Genomic DNA, 10,293 nt, shown 5'->3' with positions numbered 1-10,293 from the left:
GCTGGTCTTGAACTCCTGACCTTGAGTGATCCTCCCACCTGGGCCTCCCAGAGTGCTAGGATTACAGGTGTGAACCACCAAGCCCGGCTGTGTTTCTTCTTCTTCTTTTTTTTTTTTCCAAACTGATAAGGGCTAACTCTCTAATCTCATCAACTCACTCTTATCTCTTTACTTTCCTTCCAGACAGGTCCCCATGGTGAAATCTGTCCTTGCTCCAACTGCAATTTGGGGCTCTTTCAAAGAGACACTGGCTTTGTGCCTAGGTCACTGTTTCTTTTAAATCCACAATAGTATAAAATAATAGCACATCTGCGTCTCATTATGATTCAGTCTTTCTGGCTCCACATTCACAAATTTCTAATGCTTTGGAGGGGTGGAATGTTTGCTACAAATATTGGCTGCAGTGACAATGTTGCCATCTGCTTTTCATTTTCTAGATGTAGCCATAAACAGACGCAAAGGATGGCTACATGGTTGGGAGTGAAGTGTCTGGAGCGTCTGACATGGTGTGGATAGAACTTCCCACACGTCTGTACTCACAATCTTTTCTTTTTTTTTTAGTTTCTATCTTTAAACATGTAACCCCCCCCCCTTTTCCCTACGCTGACACAGAACAAATAGAACTTTGACTTTGGTTTCACAATTTATGTGGCTGATTTCACAGACCTTTGTGTTTCATATTACATAATATTTTGGACAGTTACAAATAATTTTTTTTCATCTTTAGATCATAAGACTTTTGTGTTGGAATGTTTGAGGGGGCAGAGAAGAATAACATGGGGGAATATGGTGTAAGGAGGGCATGTGCCTTTTCTGGTATAAACCATGCACTTGTTCTGCCCCCAGCCCAGTGCGGTACTTTTGACCATAAGCTTATGTTGAATTCCCCGTCTGTGCAGCCTGTGGTTGGGCATTGCTGAATCATTCTCCCAGCTCAATGCTCCCTGGGAGGTTCTTTACGGCACAGGCACAGGAGGAGTCTTGATATTTTTGGCACCTTTTGTTTGTTGTGGGCTTCAATTGCTAAAGACCCTTTCCAACATCACACTTCCCTTTGCTCAAGGTTAACTTCACGATTATTTCTGTTGACATTTGGCTAACAAAAGCTCAGATTGTTTAAAGAATGTGTGTTGTTACAAGGTGGGGTACTTTTCCTGTACTTACTTCACTTCAGATGCTAAGACTTACATTGTCAGGGGTTGTCAGGGTTCCTGCCAACAGAACAACATACAGAATAATCTCTAAGCCTAGCAGTGGGACCCTACAGAAAGATACGTCACATTCCAAACACCACCAAAGGCAGCCATAAGATCAGGGCTTATTTTGAAGATAATAGTTGATATTTACTGAACTAATAATTAATTATACAGTAATGAAAAAATTAGAGATAAAAGTTCATGGTCAAGCAATTCCTTACCTCAGGATAATAATATAAGGTAAGCTTAGAGTAAGTACTTTTTCATGAAATGATCTCAGGATTTTATAAATATTAACACATTAGATCTCATAATATATATTAATATAAGAATTAAGAAAATCATATTACCATTTCTCTGTGGATCCTGGCTAACTGTGTTTATAGCTTTTTAAATTCTATCTTTTTATCTATCTTTTTAACTTCTCTGTGTCTTAACATGTTCCTCCTAAAAGTCATTGGGTCCGAGGCAAAACTATGACATAGGTGAAGTTTGAATTCAATGTTTCCACATCCTCCTTATCTTCCTTTCCTTGCTCTTGCTACTTCTTCACCCCCATGTAAGGTCTGCCCTGGGCCTCATTCTGGCTCCCAGCTACTGAATAACTTATACTTAAGGTATTACCTGAGAAAATGCTTAGGTATGACCCTTCCTAGAAGTATATTTACATTTTTGGTATATGATACTAAAATTTCAAGAAGTTACAAAAATAGTACAAATAACTCCAGTGTACTGTTTACCCAGATTTTGCCCTATTTATCTTATCATTTGCTTACTCTCTTTTATTTTATATGTTCATATATGCATTTTTTCTGACCCATTTGAGAATAAGTTGCAGACATCATGCCTCTTTACCACTAAATACTTAAATGTGTATTTTCTAAGAACAAAACAAATTTCTTATGTAAGAGATTACATAACCACAGTTCAATGATCAAAACCGGGAAATTTAACACCGATACAATATTATTATTCATATTAAGTTTATAGCCCATATTAAATTTCATAAATTGTCTCAATGATATTCTTTAAACCTTTTCCCCCATCCCAGGACCCAATCTAGGAACATTATTTACATTTAGTTGGCATGTCTTGTTAGTCTTATTTAAACTGGAATAGTTCTTTAATCCTTTTCTTCCATGATCTTGACATTGTGAAAAGGCCAGTTGTTTTGTAGAATGTTTCTACATCGAGTTGGCCTAATGTTTCCGTATGATTAGATTCAGGTTATGCATTTCTGGTAGGAATGCCACAGAAGTGATGTTATGTCCTGCTTGGTATACCACAGTTACGAGGCTCATGATGTGGGTGATATATTTATGTGTTAAAAGAAGACTCTTGGAAAGAATATGGGAAAGCATTCAAGTCCTAAAGGAACTATTGCCCAGGCTAGAGTGCAGTGGCTTCATCAGAGCTCACTGCAACCTCAAACTCCCGGGCTCAAGGGATCCTCCTGCCTCAGCCTCCTGAGTAGCTGGGACTACAGGTGCACGCCACCGCACCCGGCTAATGCTCATTTTTTCTATTTTTGGTAGAGACAGGGTCTCGCTCTTGCTCAGGCTGGTCTTGAACTCTTGACCTCAAGCGATCGTCCCACCTCAGTCTCCCAGAGTGCTAGGATTATAGGCCTGAGCCACTGTGCCTGGGCAGGAAAATATATTTAAAAATGAAATGAAGGGAGGATATCTTGTATATGAGCAAGGGATCTGATCAAATTCTCTCTGGAATCCCTTAAAGCAAATTGTCACCTACTCTGCTTATTTGTAATATGATTTATCCTGGTGTTAGTGAATCCATTAATTCATTACAAGTGTTGGTTGAACACCTACTGAATGCCAGGAAACTCTTCCTTCCAGGTGCTGAGGAGAAGCAGAAAAAAACCACCAATCCTTATGGAGCTTTTATTCTAGCAGAGGGAAATACACAATAAACCAATGAAGTTGGTTAGATAGTATGTTAGAAGGTGAGAAGTGTCATGGAGAAAATACAAAGCAGGGAAGGCATGGCAGGAAATGCCAGAGGAGACCATGAGGTTAAATGAGGTAGTTAAGGAAGTTCTTCCTGAGAAGGTAACATGGTAAACCACAGGCCCACAGGCGGAGCCATGTGGCTTCTGCTTTCCTTTGAGGAGGCAGAGTTTAAAAGGCTCTTTACAATTTCTCATATTGTATCTTCCATAGTTTATCCATCAGGTAAGTTGTTTTGTATGTCCGGGGCCAGCCAGGCAGGAGAAAGTAACAGAGATTGTTATTCACTGATCTTTAGAATACTGGAGGGGGATGGGATTAGGAAGGATGTAATCCCAGTACAAAGTTTCAGAGAATTAAGAGAGTGCTTGCTAAGTAACATAATGAGAGAAAGATGGGGCAAGGGACAAAAAAACAAAATAAAACAAAACAAAACAAAAAAACCCCCGGAAGGCTAAGAGGGATAATTTGGGCAAATTTTGAACAGTGGCAGAAAGTAAGCGAGATGATAATGTAATGTATATGTTTTATGTTGTATTCTTAAGATTTTATACTTTAAGAAAGTAAATAGACCTTTGTCTTCAGATTGTATGGGGCAATTGCTTTTAACACTTGGCACAATGGGGAGAATTTTGCTTCGTGTCACAATGCCTCAGAATCGAATCTGTTTATGTCCACATGCCCTTGGCAGGAGCTGCATGTAAGTGATAATACAGGTCAATGGATCCTCTTGCCTGGTGGAAACTGAGTCTTTGCATGGACATGTTTTCCCAGGGTATATCCCTCCCACTATCTTAGAAGTCTGAGGCTCTTCCTGCCCTTTGCTGTCAGGGAAAGGAAGTAGCTATGGATCTTCCTCCTCCCTCTTCATCCTCGCTGCTCTGCACGTTGCCCCTGCCCCAGGCCTCTTCTCCCTCCCTTTGGCTGTGCCTCAGTCCCGTGCCTCTCTAGCTTGCAATGCTCTTGCATCACAAATCCATAACCACTTCCCTTTCTTTCTTTCAAAGACAGCATGGAATGTCATTTTTCTGCAGTCTCAATTATATGGGTGCAAAACATAGATTTCACCATTGGTTTACATCAATCGGTATGGGTCCCATAACGCCAGGTCTTCAGGTGGGCAGGAGGTGGTACAATGCTTTGGTTATATTCTAAGAATGTGGAACACTCACCCCAGATCTTCCTGTATTCCTGCCCAGTTGGTTGCAGGCAGAACAATATAGGAGTGGAGAGGTCATCTATGGAGCCACACTGCCTGGCATGAATCCCGGCCCCATCACGATCTAGCTAGTGTGACTTTGGGAGGCTACTTAACCTCTCTGTACCTCAGTGTCCTCGTATGTGCCTCGTTATTTGCCCATATCTACCTCCATGCCTGCTGTACTGTCAGAGCCTAGCAGGCAGAGGACCTGGGACACAGCAGACATTCACTAGATGGGATGGATCCTGCGGTGTAGTGGTGATGGCTGAACATAACATGAGAGGTCTTCTCCATTGTGAAGAATCTATTAATAATGCAATATGTAGTTTATAAACATCTAGAATTCAGCTACTCACTTTTCTTCAACATTTTATTTCCAATCCGCACTCTCAGAGCCAGTGAGAGTGTAAATTGTCTCAAATGTTGCAGAAAACAGTTGACAATATGTCACAAGAGCCTTACACGTTCAAATGATTTGAACCAAAAATTACTTCTGAAAATGGATCCTACCAAAATAAATACAAATATAGAGGAAGGCTGTCACTATACTGCAGTTGTAGGAAAAATTTTAAATGTAAATGTAAATTCCAGTAAAGGAATGTGTAAATAAAGCAACGGTCCTTTGCAAATGGTGCAGCTATGGAAAAAACATTTTGCAGATTCCACCTTCTTCTCTTGTCTGCTCGAAGCTGGTCCACAGTGGCTGGAATCACAGAGCTGTGGTGGTGTTCACCGTCTTCCCTCAAAGCCAACGGCTGATTCTGAATTATAACTGCTCTTTTCTCTTACTGTGTCCCTTCTTTCTCCCCTCTGCTTACCTCCGAATTTACCTCACAAGGGCACTGTGAAGAGAATTAAATTGAAATATGTAGAACATTCTCAGCCTCTCAGAGAGTGGAAACAGAACATAATAATTGCATTGGTTTTTTTGTTACTCCTCCTGCTGCGTTATACACCTGTCACTCCACAAGACCTGTAGTTCATCCTCTCCATTCTTTTCTTGCAATACTAATGAAAGAAAATTTGTCTTTAAAGATCCCTAGTTGACTGCCCAACCTTTTCTCTTGAACATTTATTCTATGGCCTACTTTGTAAGCTTGGTTTTAGGTTTGGTGATAGCAGGATTAATAACATTATGACACATGCCACTACATTTTATTTCTTTGGGTTCTGAACAGAGACAACATTTTCTACATAACAATTTTATTCAATACCAACAAAAATACTCATGAGTTTATATGACTAAAATATTAAAACCTGGGACAGAATTTGTTTACTGAACAAATCACTTAGAATTACCTTTAGGAGTCAGATTTGGTTTCAAGTATTTTAAAATGAGGGCTGAGTTTTAGAAGTGTTTTCATTTAAACTGTAATTAAATTATAGTCATAAAGCCAATGAATAAAATTTCTAACTATGTAGCAATATAAATTCATTGTCATTATCTGTAAGCACACACCTTATTTTAAAATACAAGATATGACAAGATCAGAAAGCAGTCTTGTTTCTCCATTTCTCTTTCTCTGGAAATAATTGCTTAGGAATCCAAACCAACAGTAACACAAAGAGAGAAAAAAGAAAGAAAGAAAAAAAAACACACAAGACAATGTTGACATAAAGAACAAAGGTTAAAGACTCTAGGTCTTTTAAAAATTTGTTTTGTTCATACTTATTTTAGTTAATGAAGAAAATGATTTGTTTAATTCTATCAACATTCATTTATTCAACAAACCGTGGGCTCTGAAGATGAACAGATGAATAGAATCCTGACTCTATCCCTTAATAATTGCGTAACTTTGGGCAAATTATTTATTTAACCTCCTTATGCCTCAGTTTCCCTAATCTATAAAATGGGAATAACATTAGTGTCTAATTCATAGGGTTGTTGGGATGGTTAACTCCCAAAGAAAATATGCACAGAAGCTTAGAATAATCCCTGGCACATATGAAATGTTCAATAAATTCTAGATGTGGGGTCCCTACCCTCATGGGGTTTAGAGTCTAGTGGCAGCATAGATGGGGTGAGTAGCGAAAGACATCAAAAAAATCACACAGCTAACAGCATCTTTACAATTGTGTTACGTGTAATATAGGAAAGGAATAGGGTGCTAAAGATCAATTTGTCAGCTGCTTTTCCAATGAACTGCAAGAATTAAACTTTTATGCCCAAGATTCTTGTTATCACACTTTTGTAAAATCAAGAACAACACCTGAAATTTTCACTATCATATATCTACTCATTATATGTAGTTATGCTGGAAAAAAAAGCAAACTTAAAAGCTGAGAACTTTTAATTTGAAGATGATGGTATATAATATTTATATATCTATGTATCTATATCTCCAGGTGTTTAAAGATAAATCCTAGTCCTTGAAGGGGGGAAATCATTCGATCTGTTTGCTTACAATCAAAACTAGTCAGTAAATTACCAAATATTTTGCTCAATTTTACAAATATTACTAAGTATTTTACTCTTCAGTATAGCTTTTTAGAGACATAGAGCTTTTCAAAATTCTTGTCTGGGAGTAAAATATAGGGAAGCATATTACTGCAGTTTTTAAAGAAGCCGATTTGGCACGGTGGACCAGAGTCGAATACATTTTTCCAATCACAAGCTATCCCTCTAAGTTAAGTTGTTTTTCTCTGGTGAAGGAGGAAATCAACACCCATCTGCACTGAGATAAAGTTTCAGAGTGTTTTTATATTAAATAATTAGTATACTAGAGTAGTAAGTGATAATCCATGAATAAGTTAAGAAGAGTTAAGAGAAGAAGAAAAGTATCCCTCCTTCAGTTGCAAATAATACTTATATTAGGATATGACAAAACTGAATTTTGCACAGAGCAATTCAACCCAGCATTTCGGAGTTTTTAAGAACTGAGCACAGTTACAAAGTTCAAAGCCCCATCCAGCAGGGTCGACTCTAGGCATCCCTTGGCAAAACTGGCAGGCCATCGCCCAGTGCCAGGGCAGTCTGAGGGATGCTGATAACCAGAGGCCCGCCTTGGGTTCGGTAACCTGGGCTTTTGGGGCCCGAGGGAAGGGACTCGCCACCCGCGCGTCGCCGAGGCTCCCCTCCTTTCCACACCACTCGCCAGACTCTTCGTGTCCTCGGGTCCCGCCTCCCTCGGGGAGTCCCCGCTCCTCGCCCCATTGGGCTTCCAATCCCATCCCGCCTATGGTTGAGCAGCCAATCAGGAGGAGGACCTCCCGAGGGGGCGGTCCGAGGGGCGGTGCTGATTGGCGGAGCCTGAAGTTGCCCGCTTCAGGCGAGGGGCAGTAGGCGCTTCAGTCTGCTGAGGAAGGAGACGCGCTTGCCGAGGCCGCCTGGTACGCTGTGCCACGCCATTCGGACGTCATGGAGGACAGCCGGGATCCCGCCAGCAACCAGATGAGCCACTGGAAGGAGCAGCGGAACGGGCAGGTACACCCTGTGCTCTCCGAGCCGCCGAGGGTCCGCGCGAAAGTGGGGCGTCGAAGAGTAACGGCCCTGGCTCCCCCGCGCGGCGGCGCTCCGAGGGGCTGTACCACTGATCCCGGGCTTGGGGGGGGGGCTGCTGGTGCAGATGGATTGTCACATTCGCGGGAGAGGGGCGAGGGGTCTGGGGCGTGAGCAGCGGCCTGCAGGATTTGTCGCCCACGGGGCGCGGGTGGTTGGCTCCGAATTTTGCACTTTTGCCAGCTGGGACAGAGGTCACAGCTTGGGGAAAGAGGCAGAGAGCTGCAGCTGCAAGAAAGGAAGTGAGGGGGGAAGTGGCAGCGGGCTCTAGCTTTGACCTTCGTAAACCAGTATCTACACGCATTCATTTTTGTGGGGTGCCACGGGGGCCAGGACCGTGTTTTATCATCTTGATGTCACCAGCACCGGACACGGTGTCTGGAACGTAGTACGCACAGCATTAAACCGGCTAAATAAAGGAATTTTTACGTCCATTATTTCATTGCCCCTTAAAAACATCAAGCCTAGCGTTTTAGAGCTGGGAGTGACAGTAGGGATTAATTAATGCGTTTATTCACACGTATTCTTTTGAGTGCCTGCACGTGTTACTGTGCTGGGACACGGTGTATACATTCCAATGAGGCAAGAACAACGCCATTTAGAAGCTCAGAGTCTAGTGTGGGAGATAGGTGCATAAACAGGTAATTACCCTCCAGCCTGGTGAGGGCTCTAGTAGGTTATCTGTAGAGTGTAAAGGGAGTGACCAGTTTGGCTGGGGAAAGCAGTTAACATCTGAATAGGAACTTTAAAGTTTTAGCTTAGTGGTGGTGGGGGAGGCATTCCTGGCCTTTTTTCTATATATATATTTTTAGTTGTCCAGCTAATTTCTTTCTACTTTTTTTTAGTAGAGACGGGGTCTCGCTCTTGCTCAGGCTGGTCTAGAACTCCTGAGCTCAAACGATCCGCCTGCCTCAGCCTCCCGGTGTACTAGGATTACAGGCGCGAGCTACCACATGCTGAGATTTAGAGTCTTAATTAAGGACATGCAACCAATTAGTGGCAGACTCAAGATTAGAACTCAGTTTCATGGGGCCAGGACGGTTGCCATACCCTAGTGGTTGCTAAATCCTTGTTCACACTGGAGTTTTCATGAATACTTGGTGAATTGAGAAAAATAGACAATGTAGTGAGATTTTCATAAAACAAAATATATTGATTTTTAAAGGACCTCCCTTGATTGTGAAACTAGCTTGCTTTTTTCTTGTTTGGGAGAATCATGAACTGTTGATTCATTAAGTCCCTGCTGTTGATTTACTGAACATAGTTGCCCATGTGAGAAACAGCTCACTCACAAAGCACATTGGAGGACTTATAATTGGAATACTGCTATCTCCTTTTGCCCATGGCATCTTAGTGCACCGTGTACATTGTCCTTTTTGGCAGTCATGTTGATGTCTTGTTCCTCAATTTTTCCTCCTGTCAATGGAAAAAAAGCCAAACTCTGTAAAATAATTTTAGAGAGATTTACTCTGAGCCAAATTTGAGGACTAGGACCTGGAGCCACGCCCAAGAGGGCTTGAGCAAGTGGACTAGGTGTGGCTGGGTTACAGTTTGGTCTTATACATTTCAGGGAGACAGGGGTTACAGGTAAAGTCATAAATCAATACGTGAGAGGCATACATTGGTTCGGCCCGAAAAGGTGGGCTATCTTGAAGTGGGGGCTTAACAGGTAATAGGTGGGTTTGAAGATTCTTTGGCTTGTAATTGGTTAAAGACATGAAGCTTTGTCTAAAGGCTTGCAATGTTTCAACATAAGGAGCTATTTATCAGAGATAAGCCACAGGACATAGATTTGTTGTATAAATTGAGGACCTGCAGATTTGTCTTGCATACCCTTAGGCCTGTTAGTGGGTTACAAAGGATGTCTCCAAGAAGGTGGGGAACATGATGAGGCATGTCTGCCCTCCTCCTCCTGGCAGACAAGTTAGTTTTAGGATATTCCTTTGGCCACGAGGGGATCCATTCAATCAGCTGGTGGGGGGGCGGGGAGCCTTAAAATTTTATTTTAGTTCACTCTCCTCTCAGTGAAAACTGCTTACTTCTTTGAGATGACCACTCCAGGACCCTCCGAAAGAAATTGTGCATATGCCTCATAGCCTACGCAGTTTTCAAATACTTTATTATGAAAAATTTCAAACATTCAGAAAAGTTGAAAGAATAGTGCAGTGTATATCCACAGTTCTACCATCTAGATTCTACAATTAGCATTTTGCTATGTATCTTTTATTACATGTTATTCCATTTGTTCATCCCTTCATACGTCCAATAATCCATTAATTTTTTCAGCACAGTTTAGAATAAGTGGTAGATATCTTTATATTTTACCCCTAAACACCAAGTATGCAAATTAACAGAGGTTAGTGTGTTTATGTTTTTCTTTTCTTTTCTTTTTTTTATTAATTCATTATTTTTTTATTCCCCGCTGATTCC

At 41.3% G+C, this 10,293-nt stretch overlaps 1 protein-coding gene across 1 annotated transcript in view; it reads left to right on the top strand.

Annotated features, from left to right (window-relative positions):
- The first annotated feature begins 7,642 nt into the window (after positions 1-7,642).
- The window catches only part of CAT (catalase), a 35,703-nt gene continuing 33,052 nt past the window's right edge, over positions 7,643-10,293 (top strand). The window contains exon 1 of the mRNA XM_012649642.1: positions 7,643-7,788. Coding sequence (XP_012505096.1) covers positions 7,723-7,788 — 66 coding nt within the window. The 5' untranslated portion in view covers positions 7,643-7,722. The remainder of the gene's footprint in view (positions 7,789-10,293) is intronic.

The sequence above is a fragment of the Propithecus coquereli genome, unplaced genomic scaffold, assembly GCF_000956105.1.
Source record: "Propithecus coquereli isolate 6110/MARCELLA unplaced genomic scaffold, Pcoq_1.0 Scaffold30, whole genome shotgun sequence".
NCBI lineage: Eukaryota > Metazoa > Chordata > Mammalia > Primates > Indriidae > Propithecus > Propithecus coquereli.
The sequence above is the reverse complement of the archived record's forward strand: the minus strand, read 5'-3'. Positions and strand labels throughout refer to the sequence as shown.